Source organism: Branchiostoma belcheri, unplaced genomic scaffold (assembly GCF_001625305.1).
Source record: "Branchiostoma belcheri isolate BF01 breed outbred unplaced genomic scaffold, Haploidv18h27 scaffold83, whole genome shotgun sequence".
NCBI lineage: Eukaryota > Metazoa > Chordata > Leptocardii > Amphioxiformes > Branchiostomatidae > Branchiostoma > Branchiostoma belcheri.
Window position 1 is genome coordinate 741,567 of NW_017804498.1, and position 18,963 is coordinate 760,529.

At 43.3% G+C, this 18,963-nt stretch overlaps 3 protein-coding genes across 3 annotated transcripts; all 3 read left to right on the top strand.

Annotated features, from left to right (window-relative positions):
- Nucleotides 1-265: 265 nt before the first annotated feature.
- LOC109486778 lies at nucleotides 266-4,358 on the top strand. Its single transcript, XM_019790668.1, has 8 exons — nucleotides 266-395; nucleotides 719-742; nucleotides 1,794-1,907; nucleotides 2,087-2,184; nucleotides 2,513-2,618; nucleotides 2,983-3,153; nucleotides 3,592-3,752; nucleotides 4,015-4,358. Exons 1-8 carry the CDS (start codon nucleotides 332-334, stop codon nucleotides 4,117-4,119), a joined length of 843 nt encoding a protein of 280 aa, XP_019646227.1. The 5' UTR covers nucleotides 266-331; the 3' UTR covers nucleotides 4,120-4,358.
- A 1,047-nt stretch (nucleotides 4,359-5,405) lies between these two features.
- LOC109486851 lies at nucleotides 5,406-10,088 on the top strand. Its single transcript, XM_019790757.1, has 8 exons — nucleotides 5,406-5,600; nucleotides 5,873-5,896; nucleotides 6,851-6,958; nucleotides 7,327-7,424; nucleotides 7,688-7,805; nucleotides 8,171-8,344; nucleotides 8,831-8,988; nucleotides 9,478-10,088. The coding sequence occupies exons 1-8, from the start codon at nucleotides 5,510-5,512 to the stop codon at nucleotides 9,583-9,585; spliced, it is 879 nt and encodes a 292-aa protein (XP_019646316.1). The 5' UTR covers nucleotides 5,406-5,509; the 3' UTR covers nucleotides 9,586-10,088.
- Nucleotides 10,089-12,853: 2,765 nt separating this feature from the next.
- On the top strand, nucleotides 12,854-18,551 carry LOC109486867. The gene is made up of 8 exons (XM_019790777.1): nucleotides 12,854-13,021; nucleotides 13,798-13,827; nucleotides 15,509-15,613; nucleotides 15,974-16,071; nucleotides 16,594-16,711; nucleotides 17,139-17,312; nucleotides 17,768-17,940; nucleotides 18,282-18,551. Exons 1-8 carry the CDS (start codon nucleotides 12,925-12,927, stop codon nucleotides 18,390-18,392), a joined length of 906 nt encoding a protein of 301 aa, XP_019646336.1. The 5' UTR covers nucleotides 12,854-12,924; the 3' UTR covers nucleotides 18,393-18,551.
- The last annotated feature ends 412 nt before the right edge of the window (nucleotides 18,552-18,963 follow it).

Consider the following 18,963-nt stretch of genomic DNA (forward strand, 5'->3'; position numbering starts at 1 on the left):
TGTGAAGACATTTTAGACTTGCTTGAGATTTTTTCTTTGATTTAAGAAACGTCTTCAGCACGTTCCCTAAACCTAAAACACAACTACCTAACTCCATAAACGCACATTGACAAAGATGGCAGCGCGCGAAACATCCTCCGGTACTGGGAAGGGAGGGGAGGGGACATTATACACCTGAGTGGTTTACTCCTTTCTAACCACCCGCCATCACAAACGGACGACCCCCGACCCCCGATCATGGGACCCCCGAGTCCCATGATCAATACCTATATAATGTGAACACGACCAGCTTTCCTTGTTTCCCTCTCTCCCAAAGCTAACGAGTGGAAGAATGAACGCGTTGGTGCTGCTGGTGCTAGCCGGCGTTGTGGCGGCGGAGGGTTTTCTTTACAACGGTATGTCCGATATCTGTGTTATTCGATTTGATAAACACAACTGAACAAAAGGTGTCGCCTACATCATCTGCTGGCAATAGATTGGGTAATTTTGATATGTTTTCACGGTAATGCCTATTAAGCTACCACCATGCTTTATGATGGGGATGGGATTTACTGTTAACAAGATAATAAACGCATTGATAACAACCATCAATGTTCAAGCAACTTGACAGTTTGGCTCGAAATTGTAGCTTTTTATATTTTTTGTATGTAAGACAAACCATTTTCATTTCTTCTCAACTATGTAACGACAATTGTATATATATATTTTTTATTTTCAGATGTGGATTGGAGTGATCTCAAAGGTAAGCACTTTTCTAGTGGTCAGCACAAATATTGTAGATATTATGACGTGTACTTCGCTTAGAACAAGCTGGACACTTTCATTCATTCAAGCTTACACACCGGCATTTTTACGTTAAATCTACCAGTAAGAGTTAGTGACTCAGCAGGATTTGGAATTGGCATCATGTTTGACATACTGTACAGGACAGGTCTGTTACGCTTACAGGCGGTTTATCGGTGATGCGAAACAAAGCTTTAAGGAACAAACGAACAACAAGAGGTCCGAGATCTCATACCTCCATGAAATATGGGCTTGCTTTGTCCTCATTAATTATGCAAATAACCTCTACATTAACATAATATATGCATAGCATGCAAAATTCCCATCATTCACCAATAAGGATTCACAGAATTTTCACATTAATTATGCAAATTAGGTCATCATTTGCATAAGTGGTATCTGTTGATGTTCGGCCTGCCACAGATTAAATAGATTACATGTATAGCAGTACCATTATATGAAACACTGTAATTATAGAATTTCCTCATTAATTATGCAAATTAGGTCATCATTTGCATAATTTGCATGTAATCATGTACAACTGTCTCTCAGGTACCTACACACCAAAAATGATGAAAATACGTTGTTCCAATCTGGACATATTGGCTTTGAAAGATTTTACCAGAAACTAAACTGCAGTTCCAGAACAAGCTGCTGGGGGGGACCAAACTTATGCCACTTATTCCTGACAGGATTAGCTATCTGTCACCAAAAAGTCAAGACCATAGCTTGTTCAGGACAAAAGAAACAAAAACCGGAAGTTCTGCTGCAGTACCAAGGTCATCCACCAGGAGGCCCATACTTGACCTTGACCTTTGTCTTTCCAAGACTTACCATCTTACCAAATATCATCACAATCCATAAAGGCGTTCTGAAGTTATGCTGACTACAAAGTTGCGGAAACACAGACAGACACACACACAGACATACATACAGACTGACACGCCAAAAACAATACCTCCATTTTTCATGGAGGTAAAAAAAGCACACGTCTACTCTTTTTGCTCCAGTGACGTGGGGAGCGAACCCTTTCAGCCACCAGTACTTCCAGTCCGTTCCGCGCAAGGAAAGTGACGCCAAGGCAGCAGACTGGACGGCATTCCACAGTGGCACTGAATGCAACGGTAAAATGCAGCATCATTTTCACCGGCGTCATCACAAAATATAACTTGACAGATTTTAGTAATCCGCACATGTGTATTACCAATGTAGAATAAAACAAAAAATAACAGACGTGGAATGAATTGACGAAATTGTCTGGAATGTGCTTGAACATAATTGAAGAGACAAATGTTATTTTCAGGGGCATTCTACAACGGTTATCGTTTCATAAAGGACAACGACCCAGCGGTCATGCTGCTATTCGACAAGAACGGCTACATCGCCGGTATTCAGATGGGGGTAAGTAATTCTGATTACACCAATGTGAGAACGTTTGATGGTTATTTCAGCAACGTACGGTAGTGTTGTCTTGGATGGCTAAGCTGTGGGTTTGTCACTTCTCCGGATAAAGTAGGTTAGTTGACTGCACGTGGGTGGGGTGAAGATTGACAGACAAAACGACAGGAGGGCAAAAGGTAAGACCCAGAAAATGGGGTGAACTTGATGGTCATGAAAATCCAAAATGTCTATGCGTAGGTTAGTAGCCAGGACTCTCACAACATTCTCGGCCACACGTAATGTTGTAACATGTAATATTCTCGATCACATGTAATGTTATAACAAACAGGCCCAGAAGGACAAGGTGCCCGCCGGCACTCCCTCCCAGTACATCCAGACTCTGTGGAATGATGACGACGACATGTACGTCATCACGGCATACTTCGTGGATCCAGGTGAGTCACGCGCCCTCTCGTCATAACGTAGAATGATGCAATGATAGAGACGGACATGCACCCACTCTCTCATTGGTTGAACTGCTAATTGATATCCTCTCATTGGTTGAACCGCTAATTGATATCCTCTCATTGGTTGAACCGCTAATTGCTATCCTCTAGTTGGTTGAACTGCTAATTGTGTTGGACCAAAGTAGACTGTGATTTCTGAACGATGCTTTCTAATTATCATTAGCACTATAGAATCAACCTAGGTTTTACTATCAAAACACAGTGATCCTTAAATCCGAACTCTTAAATAGCGTGCTATGATTGGTTGAGCTGCTAATTGAAAGGATATATCTATCCCACCTGTTCTGTGCAGCGACCATCTGCACCACTGGTCGTACGGAGGAAGAGTTCGACCAGTACGGGACCGGTACAGACCTGTACATCCAGAACGGCACCACACCAGCCAGTCTCATCAAGATTCCAAAGTCGGAGTCCGGCCTCGCGGGCACGGCATGGACCAAGGGCGGCTGCTTCTACACTATGGGTACGGCTTTTGTTTTATGAGCTCTTTAACTCCGTATACGCAGGTTTTCCTTGTCTGTTTGTTTTGTTGTTTGCTTGTGTGTCCGTAGTTATTTGAATATAGTAGAGGCACAGGAAGTGAGAGGGAAATGGTGTAACCGCAGGCTGACAGGAAGGTCGAATTGGTGGTCCAAAAGGCTAGGAAGAAGTAAATGGTACTCAGGAACTCGAGGATTGCATGTGCACGACGCTGAAATATGTATATACAGAATCAGCGAAATGATACCGAAAAAAGCAAGAACTTTTTAATTCTTGCTTTATTAAAACAACAAGTACTTCACAGAGGTTTGATGTCTTGTTTAGATTAAAGTTTTTCTGCACAAATCCAGCACTATCTTTGCACAGCATATAGTAGACACTTTTCGATATGTTACTTTTAAGGCTTCCTCATCTCTTACAGGACGCCACTATTGGTACAACGTGAGCAGGGACATGGACTGTGATCGGTTCTTCCCGGTCTTCCTCATGTACAACTCCGGCGATCTGAACGGCTTCGGCTGGGACATGAATGCCAGCCTGGACAGTCCCCGCTATGAACGCCCTCCTGCCGCGGCGCTCGGAGTGAGTAAATAAATCCCGACAAAATAAAATAATTTGATAAAGCGAGATAAAATGTGGTGGATGTTTTAACATATATAATTTTGTGGTGGATGCTTTTAACAAAATTTAAAGGATATTATTTTTAATTTAAAAGATTTTAGTATTCCTCTGTTTTGTTTGCTGCGCACGTTCGTTTCTTTGACCATGCGCGCGTGTGTGTGATCTTGAATTTTCCTCCTACTAAATCAATCCTATCTGCATTGTGTCTTCTTTTCTCCCAAAGTTGTTCTTTGACGTGGAGCCGGCGTGTCTACCTGACCTGGCAAACCGCGGGCTGACCACACAGCACATCTACTTGGACAACACGCCACAACTCAACTTCTGCTAGACACGCCACAGTAGCCTCGGTACCAGCTGCAGCTTTCTTGGGCTATATCCGAGCTGACTTGGATTGAACCAGGAAGTCCCCAATATTAGCAGTCTCTGTGACTAGTTTGTGTGTGTTAGTCCTCCTCTGACAAGCGTGTCATCGTCGACTCCACATCAAAATGTGTTAATTGCAAATTATATTTGGGCATGACTTGCTCTAGCCGGATACAAAGGTACAAAAATAAAATGGAAAGTATGCGTGGTTCTTCTTGTTTGCCTACTCCTGATCCTTATGATTACTTTGATACATAAATTGACGGTCCTTCTACTAGTTTAGGCTCCTTAGTAAGACTGAGGCTTTCAGGGCGCTTTTATGTTGCGCTTGTTTTTTCTCATTACACATCACTCCCATTTGAACTGTGGTCCCTGTGCAAACTTAGGGATAGATCGACACAAGGACCCTAGAACACATAATGTTACGGGTAGAAGCAGAATGCCATTAAAAATACACATCAGAGCCTGAAAAGGAGGCTTTGACCCAATGCGAGTATGAGTCTACATGTACTTAGAGTTTTATACACCTGCTGTATATGATGTTAACCCTAGATATATTTCTTAACAGCCTTTTGTGTCCTGGTACGTACGTGCGGGCACGTATGAGGTCATACGTCATCGCCGTAGCTGAAGTGGTAAGGTCCAGGTACAGAGTACAGGGTCTAAAATCTACCCGGTCAATGTCCTCTGGATCTGAACCGTTTTGCAAAAACAAGATCAGGTGACTCCACATAAAACACTCTCGGTACGGTCAATGTCCTTTGGACCTGAACCGTTTTACAAAAACAAAAAAAAAATCAGGTGATATTTTGCAAAAGCAAAAATGATAAGATACTAAGTAGTGGAAGACAAGTTCTTCAATATCAGATAGAATTCACAATCCCAGTTCCTTGTTCTTCTTACTGGTATTCTATCACCACCACTATGTACGTACAGAAAGATCTGTTTACGTGGCAGGTTTTATGTTACGAAAAAAAAACGCATACGTGTGATTTTTCTGCTATTGTTTTTTCCTGATCAGCCATTCGAGACACGTAAGCAACAATGAAGTACATGTACTCTGGTCTCCATAGCAACAGCTGTCAGACGGACTGGTGATTGTCCCCAGCAATCTGTCCAACCATTGGCTAGAACCAGACTCACGGGGTGGACACTTTGGTTCTTGGATAGACCTAGCAAGAAGCACGACGTGGTGCAGTACCTTAATATACAGACACAAAAGTGGACTCCCTGAAAATTGCTTTATCAGCAAGAATTGGTGTTCAAAAGCCGTACCCGTGGCGCAGTGACCTCACTTCTGAACTAGAAGATAAGTGCTCCACAGCCAGTTTTCAGCAGTACGATACGTGTGGAAGATGAAGTTGTTGGCGGTTCTCCTCCTTCTCGGTGCCGCTGCTGTGGACGCCCAGTACTGGTGGTCGTCCTGGTTCAGCACCCCTGCTCAAAGTGAAATGACTTACGCACTTTTGTCTCTTTCAACGTTATAGTGAGAATTATCTACTAGTAGTATTCTAATATTTCACGCTTGTCTCGCTTGTTATGGTTTCAGCAATTTTAAATACCATATATACGGTGACAAACTAATATCATATTCTAAACACACACCTTATCTTTGCGACGAAATGTTTGTATTACGTCAATTTTTCCACGGACTAAAGAAAATAGTCAGGATGAAAGTGTTGTTGACTTGATGTCTTCGTGTCTTTCCTTGCCTGCAGCCCCAGCATGGGACGGCTTGAGAGGTAAATCCACCTTTCTTTCTCTGTTGGTGGCCATAATAACGACGGTATATTTGTAAAGGGTTGAAAATGACAATTTTTATGTATAATGCTTTTGTGGCCAGTATGATAATCTGGTTATGCTAATTCGAGGCTTTGATGATAGGAACATCAAGGACATGTCCTACAGGTGCGAAATGTTGTGTTGTTCCCTTGCTAGACGACTGTCTGCAATGCAATCTGTGGTTTGTCTGGGATTTGAAAATAAAAGCTGGGAGTTCTGTGGGTTGGGAGAACAGTCTAGGAGACAGTCTGAGACAGAGACAGCTCGAGAGAGGGTTACAGAGAAGACTGTCCCAGCCCATCGTCTCCCGTGCGTGCGTGACGGCAATGCCTGTGTCCTGCGTGTGTTCTTGCTAGCCCTGTAGTTAGTCTCCCTTGCAGCATCCAAAAGAACCTGGTGAATACTAGTACCACCTCGGTTACATATTCATTACCATACCTGTGGTGTAGACTGTAAATAGTGTCAATAGTCTATTCAGAAAAGGGACTCATGGATCAGACGTTGCCCGAATTACGCCTCCCATTGCAATTTAGCAAAAGTTACAATATAGATGAAACTGTACATCAACTGCATACAGAAGCAATGGGAAGCTACGGCCAACGTAGTTACTTGGTAGGCCTAGCTATTATAACGCCACTGTTTCCACTCGGCTGTACATCATACGTGAGAAACTCTGCTCCCACAAATATTTGCACAGTGTGATTCAGCACCAAAGTCCGCGTTATTCATATTATTGAAGCTTCGATAAAACTCGGGCGACAAAACAAATGGAAGGCGAACAACTGGCATGGCACATGTAAAACATGCCTTTTATTTTAGATAGATTTCTTGAAAGATAGCTATTTGCTGTTCAACAAAGACGATCGACTGAGCAAAAAAATGAACATGTTTGTCGTTTATTTTGACATATTCAGTGACTTTCGGACTCAACCCTTTCGGAAACAACTTTGACCGTCTGCCTCGCACGATGGAGGAGGCCAAAGACCAAGGATGGACGCAGTTCGGATCGAAGAGTTGTAGAGGTCAGAGAAATAATATTTGCATGCCCAAAAGTAGGATTTACTAACTATGTCAGTTAGTACGTCTGGCTTTGATTTCCTAGGCAAGCATTAAGATAAATTAAGCCGGGATTGCTTACCTAAATCAATCATTATTTTCTTTACCCTTAACTTTTCCTTGCAATTAGCTTTCAGGCATGTACGTTTGCAAATAAACAAATATATAAAAGAAATGGTATCTGGTAAGTCTGGCATGAGTTACCCAAACAACCAGGCCTGATAAAACAAAACAGTAAAACGTGAATGATGTGATTAAAATGGTTGCCTTTTCTGTGGCCCTGTTTTCTGGTTGAAAATGCTAATAACGTTACATTTGCGATGATTCTTGACAGCTGGTACCTGGCTGGGTTTCCGCTACGTCAAGGACAACGACCCTGCCGTCACCCTGCTGTTCGACAAGAACGGCTACATCGCCGGGTTACAGATGGGGGTGAGTCTAAGCGTTATTCCACCTCTTACCTCTGAAAGTCATGACATAAACGTTGGATCCGCTGACCGGGATCCATTGAACATCCGGGTACCGCCAGTTGCCATTTCATCATTGTTCATTCCAACCTACCACTCAGAAAAGAAACATGATCAAAAGTTTAAACATGGGCAAATGGAACCTTTATTTCTGTATTACCCTCTTAGTTCATATGACCAAACATCGTATTTAGCTAAAACGGCATGGGAACATTTTACGTTGTACAGGTGAAGAAGAGTGAACTGCCCCCTGATGGCAGTGTCCCACCCCGCCAGGTCACTCCGCCATGGATAGAGGACAGGAACAACAACATGGTGCTGCTCACCGCCTATTTCATCCAGCCGAGTGAGTATCATTGCGATTGGACTACTTTGTAAGTCTTTAACTTTCTCTCTTTATTAGTTGCCAAGCCAACGTGATATCATGTTTTACATGAGTGAGCCTATCAAAAGATAAGCTTACATGCAAAATACAAGTCACAGAGCATCCCTTATAATCATCATTATGAGAAAATGACACAGAACAGTGGTCTATTACTTTAGCCCCCGCACCTGTCTCAAAACGTAGAAATGCAAAGCATGACCATAAGAATGTAAATATCTATTGACACGTAGAACTCTCTCATTGGTCTAACCGCTGATTACTTTGCTATCATTGGTTGAACTGCTAATTGGATGGACACTTGGGATCGTTTTTTTGGTATCCCCTAGGTGACATTTGCAGGGATGGTCGTACCGAGACTGAGTACGAGGAGGAAGGCACGGGGACTGATCTGTACATCCAGACCGGCCCGAACCCGACCGTAGACATCATGGCCATCCCGAAGGAACAGGAGGACCTGGAGGGCACGGAATGGACCGAGGGCAGGTGCTTCTGGGGCATGGGTGAGTTTGCCACACGCATGGCTACATTGATAAGCGACAGTGGCCATAGCTTTTGCAATCACTCTGTACTGTAACTGTGTGAGCGAAACGACCTGCCAGCTCACGCTGTTGAGACATAGCCATTTCGTAAGCCCAATTAGAGCTTTGCAAACATCTAAAACGTCGTCGCCCTTGAGGCAGTGCTTATCCCAGCTTCAGCTTCAAGTAATGCTTAGGACCGACGCCCATAATAGTGTCATGAGCCCTTGCCAGGTATTCTGATGTAGGGAGGACACCGGCTGGTGTAATTTTAAAAAATTCCTTTGTACTGTCTTGTGGTGGTCGCCGAGACACTTGTTGATTTCATCTGGCAGTTTAAAAATTCCGGATTCCTTGAAGGGCGCAAAAAGTGCAAACAAACAAACAGCCCGTAAACTACCTGGCAGAGCCTCTTTCCAATTGTGACGTAGGCATAAGAGTGCTGACTGTTTAAGTCTTTTACAATAGGTAAACACTACTGGTGGAACCTGCGTGTGGACATGCCCTGTGAAGAGTTCTACCCAGTCTTTATCATGTACAATGGCGGGAAGCTGGACTCGTTCGGGTGGAACATCGGGACCTACCTGTCCAGTCCGCGCTACGAACACCCATCAGGCGGCTTCGGGGTGAGAATAGATCTCGTATATAGCACACACAGAATAAGAATCATTGTTTCCAAATTGCCAAGTTAAAAAGCCAATAAAAAGATTTGAGAGCCTTCATTAGAATGGAAAAGGATATGTTTTAAATACATTACAAACTATTCCAATTTGTACTTGACTCATGATCATCATGACTTCGTGAGTCACGCCTTCTTCTCATAACATCAATATGTATATGTCTTAACGTTTGCTAATGGCAATGACAATCAATCAATGAACTTTATTGCTCAACAACTGTAGCTGGTACAATGTATGGCAAAGAAGAAACAACAGGGGTAAATAAATGAACTATACTAGAATAGAATTCTAACAGAGCTAGTCTATATATGATATACCATTATGAAACAGGACAAACTATGTCCTCATGATCAACAAATCATCTTACTTCATCATTGTACATGCGATCTGTTTATGCGAAATTCAAGGAAAGAATATTGTTCCTTTCCTTCTCAGATGTTCATGAAACCTGTGCCGACCTGTCTGGCTGACCATTCTGAGAACCTGTCCACCATGCACGTGTACCTGACCAACGGATATCCGCCCCTCAACAACCACTGCTAGACCCATGGACCTAGCTAAACCAACAGAAATCCAGTGTTGAAATACATGTATCTCTTGGCATGGTTTCATGTACGCTAGTTTCGTGACAATACAATAACACACGATGAAAAAAAAGTAATACAAAGACACAAACGGAATTAATTTATTGCTGACAAGATAAATGTGATGAATCGTGTATGGATTGAGTAAAGTCAATAAGCTCCTTTGTAAAGCTAACAGGTTTCCTGCGCCACCTTGCGGTAGCTTTTAGCCACTCCAGCCTATGATGACAGTCTGGCTCTTCGATTTGCGTATGCTGCGACATGAATTTCCTGGATGCTCACACAATTGTGTTCATGGACTGTCTTCGCTTCGCAATATTATGCCAACATTTACTCTTCCACATTTTCACCTGTAAAGCCGGTATAACCGCCCTTCGGGGTAACACACCATCTTCGCAGGCACGCTGTCTTTGCGCTCCAAACTTGGAAAGAAACTAATTAAAACACAACTGCCAAAGTCCATACCTTGTAGCCTTCATTGTCTTGTAGTTGGACAGTGCTGAATACAGCAGACTACTTATGATATGTAACGTTACTCATATTGTAGGAATCCCCGGTTTGGTAATCACAAAATGTACATGTAGTGTAGAACTGATATCTGGCGACAATCTGAGGTCTACTAACCGTGAAAGGGTGTGATCGGTAAACGTCCAGCTTTGTTAGTCGTGTAGCTTAGGAGAACCACCTGGCGACAATCTACGTGTATTACCAGCAACAACGTAACACGCTCTACCTGCAATTAGCCTCCGGACAAGAACTTGCAATAAAACTTTCGTATATTCACTATGGCCGGGAGGCAACAAAACAGTTCCAGAATAAGCCGCTAGGGCACCCAAACTAATGTCTCTTCTTCCGTAGCCCAAGAGCTATCTGCTATCCAATAGTCTTGACTCTAGCATGTCCAGATCACGAGATATCAAAACCGGAAGTTTTGCTGAAGTAACAAGAAAGCCATCGGGGGGCCCAAAATCTAATCATGTTAGGTCTCATCAAGACATACCCACCTACCAAGTTTACTGACAATCCATCTTAAGCTTCTTGAGTTATCGTGCTAAGCAACACACATACATACAAACGCTACGAAAAACATAACACTGTTGGCGAAGGTAATCAATTATTAAACAAATACGGCCATATGCAGGAGGGCTACGAGTGGTGGGTGGGGAAGATCACAGGAGGGCTACGAGTGGGGGTGGGGAAGATCACAGGAGGGCTACGAGTGGGGTGGGGAAGATCACAGGAGGGCTACAAGTGGGGGTGAAGGTGGGGAAGATCACAGGAGGGCTACAAGTGGGGGTGGGGTGGGGAAGATCATATAGGATAATAATTCTTAGGTAACGCCTGTTTGCTGAGGAAAAGGAAAGGTCTCCCGTGCCCTTATGCAGAGCGTAGGGTGGTGTTCATATCCATTTCTGTAGCCCTTGGGCGACACACAGTTGTGCAATGCACTACAGCAGGGGGCTAGTCCGCTGGCAGTGCTGTGTGTTTGACCTTCCCACACTCTTTCTCAAATGTACTGAGTGCTAAGCAGAGAAAGAAGTGTGTACCATTTTTAAAGTCTTTGGTTTGACCCGGCCGGGGTTTGAACTGTGTTTGAACTCACGACCTCCCGGTTACAAAGCGAGCACTCTACCAATTGAGCTATTGCACTGCTGAGGTTGGGCAGGCTTAAAACTTTACACGTCGCCCTGCTGTGAATTAAGGACATTTAAGGCTACACCTGAGCAGATAAGTCATACTCCACATCGAAATGAACGGCTACATACAGGAGCGCCGTACGCGTGTATTGCTGTATGTAATAAAGACCAGATCATTTTCGGCTCTGTAATGATAGTCAGCGCAGCCCATATTGCAATGCCTAGCCCCTTTTCACCTACACATTGCATTTTGGAGTGTTGCAGGCGCTTGTATGTTGGGTTATTACTCGGGAAGTAATGTCTATCCGTTCAAAGTACAAATACGGTCATATATAGGACGATCCTCCTTGAGCATGCGCTCTTGCCTCTGAAAAACACGTCCACACCAGAGAAGTAGGGAAACATTCTCGCGTGATCCGAGAAATTTCAAGAACACGTTAGAATAGATAAATAAGTGAATTATTAAATATTGTTTATTAGTATTCAATGTTTGCGATCTCCATGGCTATTTACTTCAATAGGTAGCAAAAATAGGAGGAGGACACAGATTCTGGTCTAAATATAACCCACCAAGAGTCCATAGTCTCTTGACCTGAGCATTTGTATCCTTGCGGGTAAATGGAAGGTCAACAGCGCGTGTAGTGTGCAAAAGGCAGCTCACTAGAATAGTTCATTTTGGTTGGATACAGGGTTGGATACAATACGAACATAGCACATGGATTGTGTAAGAGACCGATAGCATCCATAGTGGACGCGTATTTGATGACAGAGCATTATACATTGTATGTACCCACTTAAGATTTGCTTGCTATGCACATTGTACATCGCCCGCTACTAATTGAGTACAAGATGACCGGCCACAAATTCCCAAGATAGTACTATGTTTATGCAACCTAACATCAACATGGTATCAATAGGACAGGGTTTTAAAAAGCGAAGTATTTATTTGCATTTTGCCGTGACAACGACCTGTGTATACTGGGTGGTCAAAAGTTACTAGAGGTAAATGTACAGGGCGGCTGCTGGAAAAGCCTAACTCATCATTTTCATTTGCTTGTACAAACATGTACGGGCTACTGTAGGGCAGTGGCACCGTTATGGATCTTTCTGGGAGAAAGTCCACGTACACGTAACCGCAAGTTAAGTGAACCCAGTAAAGGGCTCTCTGTGGCTTGGGATACTGAAAGGGAACACACAAAAATCAACATAGAAATCCGACCGACACCAATTTCCCATTTCAACTCCTTTGAGAACTTGTGTCTCATGCGTTGTACATTTTTTTCTTCCGCGATTTTGCCCACTCAGCGGTCACTAGCAAGAAGTGATTTTTGGTCGCCATAACGTGACCTTGAAGTCGTAGGCGAATGAACCGCCAGTTTAGTTCGAAGTGGGGCAGAGCGAGTGTAAGAGGCTTTGCCGTTGGTAGCGTGAGACGCAGTAGCTATGGCTTTGTCCAATCAAGGCTGGAATTGTGGCATGATATCAAAGAAAAATCCTCAGTGGTTGTCGCGGACCAATGGGGAATCGTTCTCACCAATGACGTAACTTAACATTGTTTAACCGTCACTAGAACCAAGGCCATAAAGTTAGAATCCCGGCAATACTAGTTCTCACTCTGGCACGGCGTGCGGCTCAACACTCGACTCAGCAGACGTTCCGACATGAAGCTTCTCCTTCTCTTGGCGGTTCTCGGTGCGGCCGCGGCGGCCGAGCAGTCCTCATGGTCGCTGTGGTGGTGGTGGCCTTTCTCCGACTCAGGTTAGTCAGAACTTCATTAGTAACAAGGTAATATGTATCTTGTGTATCTGTACTTGGAGGTGTTATTCATATCATCAAAATACCCTTTAATTCTGTCCCTGCTCTATCTGTAAACCTTCTAATCAGGCTGTTTGACTGGAAAGGAACATTCTTTAAAATATCTAAAATCATGACATATATAAGTATGTTATCAGGTGGGCTTCTTGGGATATGCACCGGAATGAATTGGCTGATTACATGTATATTGTAACTTGTGGTTTTCAGACTGGAACTGCCCGGTTTTACCTTTCTCTTGTCTAGATCTTCTCTCTCCTTTAAGTTCACAGATTGCCATAGGGAACCTCTATCGGACTTTTCTCATTTGATTCTTAAGTTAGCCTGTACTAGTACGTACTTCAATGCTGTATTAACAGATTTGTAATGTGTTTGCTGTCCGTACTACTAGTATGTGTGCACGATCAAGCCCCCCCTCTACCAGACGGCAATTGCTGAGCGTCCATTGCGTGAGACTAGAAGACAGACAAAAAATGTAAAAGGATTTCTTTGGTCGCTCAGTGGTCGATCTGCCCTCGCAGCCTCTAGTGGAAATGCAGTGTAAAATGATGTAAAGACCCTCTGGAATTCTAGCAGAGATTTACCAAAGATCATGCAATAGTCTGCCACACAAATGTCCCACAAAACCTTATATTGAAAAGATAAATTTTAAAATGTAATAAATGTAGATGTTGAAAATGATTATTACAAACAAAAGAAAATACTTTTTCTATCTTTTTCAGTCGCTGTACCACACTGGAACGACCTGAAAGGTGAGAGTTTCACTGGATTACGAATCAGCATATATGTATGGCGTTCCTAACTTTTGTAATAAATGTCAATCACCTCATGGTGGACCAACATCCTATTCTAAACCGTATAGCATGTTTGTATCATGTTCTATACTTACAAGTACTTGTAAAATCTGGCTTTCCTGTCGGTCTATACATTTGGTTTGCCTTGGTTTGTCATTTGCATAATGATTGGCTGTTGGCATTAGACATACACTTGATTTTATCTCGTGCGATCTAGCCATCGCTACGTGAGCAGACAGCAATGTCAACATACCCAAAACATCTTCTCTGGAAAAAAACTCGTAGGTCATTTCAAAGATACCAACGGTGGTGAGATGTTGGATGAGAAATAGTAGTGAAATTTTAGATGGAGGAGAAATACGATTAATAGAATACTTACTGCTGGCGATAATCACTCCCCAGCTTGTCACTTGCTAGTATGAAGAGAAGCTGTCCCCTAAAGCGTCGCCAAACACGCGCGTACGTACATACATATAATAGGCCATAAAGGAACCCTTTAACGGAGGGGTGTTTTATGGGTCAGAGACCGAGTCACAGTGACCTTTCATCCACATGATCCAGACAAAGTCCGAGGTCCCCTATCCTGATACCCATTGTCTGAGACTTGCTTGTACAAACATGTTTGGGCTACTGGAGGACGACGGCACTGTTCTGGTCCGGACAGTCCAAATGTCCGCAGGTAGGCAGATCCAGTAAAGGCTCCCGTGGTGTCAGGTGATACAAGGGAACAGACTAAGAAATTCGACCAACACCATTTTCTAGCCTATCTCATCAATAAAGTTTTTCTTCTTCTACCTGAGAAGTGTCTAACGCATTCCTTCCACGGTTTTGCCCACTCAGCAACTTAAGCTGTTACTTTAATTTGATTACCTTAATCTTAACAAAAGTCATAAACGAATGAATCGTCAGTTAAATCAAGTGCGATAGAGCAAGTGTAAGAGGCCTTGCCATTGGTAGCATTAGATCGAGCAGCTTTGTAAGGAGATGGTTTTTGTCCAATCAAGATACGTGATCAATTGTACGTACGTGTGCAAATGTAGATGTCATGACACTATTTGCAAACCGTCTCAAAATGTAGGTTAGACCGTGCATTGCCCCGCGTTAGTCAAACAACAATGCGACTAACGTCTCTGAAACTTGATCAGGGTCATCATGAGGTGATTTACTTTTAGTAGTCGAGATAAGATTGAATCCACTATTGTCCTTGACATCACGAAAATCGACGTTTTAGGGGCGTTATCCAGACCACGGACGATGTGAGCTTAAAGTCCCTTGATCCTTTGCGGCTAGAACCAGTGACAGCGACATAGACGTCATAGTCGGTTCTTTGATAGAATTCCAGCCGTCTAAACCTGACAACTGACAATATAAGCTCAAATGGCCGCCCGGTGGAAGTGTTGCGCTTTTAGGAGTTTTGTGCGGCAGGAGTTTGAACTTCCGCCGTGTAAAATCTACCGCGGAGCCTAGTTGAGTCGGTCGGCGAAGAGCTCTTTCAACCCCGAAGAGAACCCGCCCCAACCACGGTAGACTGGACACATTATAGTATCTATGTGTTCACGTGCGATGAGGCTTCGCACATGAAATTCTAGATAAATATCATAGTAAAGGAAAATAATTTTACATTTGACCGTTTTTACAGTTGGATGGGGGATCAACCCGTTGACCTCGTTCCAGTCCCTTCCGCGCACGCGCAGCGAGGCTACCAAACAAGGCTGGACCATGTACGGACGGGCCACATGTGCAGGTAAAGGCTGTATGTATGACTGATTTCGAATGACGACCTTTACTGTACATTTCTGTCACACTGGGCTAAGTACAGGTCACAACAGCAAAACACGATGAACAGATACTAAATATCATTAGATAAATTCAACTTCTCGCTTTTCAGCAAGTTATAGCAGAGATAACAGATTTTCGATGGAAGGTTTGTTTAGTTGCAATAGGAATATGAATTATTCTAAAGTGCATGAAGAAGGGAAATAGGTTTTATGCAAATCCATAAAGTTCATTTATGCGGTCGATCGAAGAACACATTATTATTTTCTTCAACAACTATGCCAGCAGGTTGTTGTACGTACGCTTATTCCTCGTACTGTGTTTATAGGAACCTACTGGCAGGGTCTGCGGATGATCTATCAGGACGATCCCGCCGTGATTCTGCTGTTCGACAGGAACGGCTTCATCGCCGGCATGCAGATGGGAGTGAGTTTATGAAAAGAGAATAACCCCTTAGAGAAATTTACTTGTTGGAATTGTTTGGTAATTATTCAGTGAAATCATCGTTTATTTTTTGCAAAGTCTGTCGAAGCTTACTTTTCGTAGAATCCTATATACGAGGTGCAACCTAGCTAATTAGTTATCCATGTGTTTTATACGGAATTGTAAAATACCGCATTATGTATTGATGCCAAGTTCAAGATGGCGGAAGATTAGTGCAAGTACCACTCAACACTCCGTGAATAGTTTCATCAGGTTGGTAAGACACTGCAGTAAAGAGACTGTTTTTACACAACCAAACGCAAGTCTTTTGTCCAGCCGACGTTTTGGTGACCGTCTCTCACCTTTTTGTAAAAAGAGTCTCTCTACTCACCATTCAACACTGCTCAACTGAACCCTTTGCCCTGCATCTTCCTTCCTCTATAATCCTTCAGATCTAAAGATGATAGTATACGTATGCATGGCTCCTCCCACAAATAAATCCCTCATTGTTGACATGTCCCTCAGGTGAAACAGAGCGACCTTCCCGCGGACAGGTCCGTCCCACCCCGTGACGTCATCCCGCCATGGGTGCAGGACAGGAATAACGACATGTGGCTCATCACCACATACTTCGTCAGACCAGGTGCGAGGGGATAAAATCATTTGGGGAGAATAGGTATCCATTGTTCCAACATCCAATAGACCGATCCCCATAGCTCCGCCCAACTCCGTCAACTATAAAAGATGCAGATATTTGACGAACATGCAGGTTCTCTCTCATTGGTCGAATCGCTAATTGCTACCCTCTCATTGGTTGAACTGCTAATTGTGATTGACAGCAGGGATCCATGTTATGATGGGTTGTATGTTTTCTTTTTAGAAAAGAATGCACAGTAACGATATATCTAACTGCAAATTGTTCATTGAAGGGTTCGTATGAAGAGTTCAGTTAAATATAAAGCTTTAGGTATGTTTGGGTTAAAATAAAACGTTTCTGTTGTATAACTATTACTCTACCTTGTAGTTGAGAATGATGTTAATTTTGCCGCCGTGTGTTTGAATCATGGCAGATACCATCTGTACTGTTGGGCGCACCGCGACCGAGTTCGAGGCGAAGGGAACAGGGACAGACCTGTACCTGCAGATCGGGGCCAGCCCACGCACGGACTTCGTCATCATCCCCAAGTACGAGAAGGACATACAGGGCACGGACTGGACCCCAGGGAAGTGCTTCTGGACCATGGGTAATGTATAGCCTGTGTTACACACTCTCGTAGCCAGTCAGGGGCTGATTGGATCTCCTCATATAGAGCTTGTGCTATACAACTATGAGTCTACAGAACCATCCCCATTCCCAGAACTACCAATAGGAGCTCGGGATTCTTTATCACTATAAAACTCAGTCCAATAGTGTAGGACCCCAGGATTTCCTGTTACCATGGAAGCCAGTCATCATAGCTTCCAACACTATGGCAACGGACAGGTCTCAGTCTGACAAAAATTCATCTACTTATGCAAAGATGAACAGGATTAAGATGTTTCCAATATCTACTGCTTGACTAATGTAGCATGTCTTGTCCTGTGTAAATATATGCTGGGCTTCATTGGAAAGCAGCTTCTACATGTACAAGCTTTAAGCTGAATGGGCTACCCAGCCGTTTTATGATGAAATTAATGAATACTGTCTTCCTACTCTTAGGCAAGCATTACTTTAAGAACCTGCGGGAGAACATGCGCTGTGAGGAGCTGTACCCGCTGTTCCCGCTGTACAACGATGGGAAGCTGAACGCCTTCGGGCTGATCGTCGGCGCGAGTGTCCCCAGCCCCACCTCTCGTTATGAGTCACCCATCGCCTCCAAGACGTTCTACCAGGTGATATTTCATGTACACTCACTCACTCACTCACTCACTCACTCACTCACTCACTCACTCACTCACTCACTCACTCACTCACTCACTCACTCACTCACTCACTCACTCACCCTTCATCACAAGCTCTCGCAAGCAACTGACATTTGCTATTTACTTGTGAGTTGTGTAATGTTTTATGCATTTTTTACCCAATTGCATGAAAGTATACTTTTGCACCCATTTGTTCCTTTCTTAACCACATTGATAATAAACAAGAGGTGTTTATTCAACATATATGTCATCTTGTTTCTTCACTTCCTAGTGAGATATAGCGTCCTGACAATGATTTCCGCATATTTCAGCTGTTCATGACTCCGGTGCCCAAGTGCCTCCAGCGCCATACCGAGGAGAAGGGCCTGACCACCCTGCATGTCTTCCTGGAGAGCGACCCTCGTCTGAACAACTTCTGTTAGATACTAGGTCTTCACAAAGCCGACAATCACATCATCAGCACAGGCAGATGTTGCTGGTTGTGAAAAACGACTAACGATTCGTCAGTTACTCAATGAAAGTTTGCTTATGTGCAATGGATAAGTACTGTGAAGTAATAAAAGCAGGCTATGCAATAATAATTATTTTGTCCGGCTCTGGTCATTTAAGATCTCATCATTGTGCTTGTGCTTTGGCAGGAAAGTGATGTAGTTGATGTTGGGTCTTTTACACTCAAGCTCAGTACCACCGAGTTCTTGTTCATATAATTACAGTTGAACAGTTTATTCATAAAAAAACAGACTCGCAGCCTGTACAAAAACATACTTAATAACACTGATTTTTTACAGTTACTTGCCTGGCAAATACAAATTAACATTGCAATACATATACAAACACAGGAACAAAAACATTACAAAAAGCCTCGCATGGGCAATAAAGTAAAGACCAGAGAGTCCTAAGAGTCTTACTGCGAAGACTCGTTGTACAGGAATATTGCTTTGTGTAAGAAATAGTTTTTCAGTCTCTTCGTACGGGCAGCTCGTACTGTAAGTG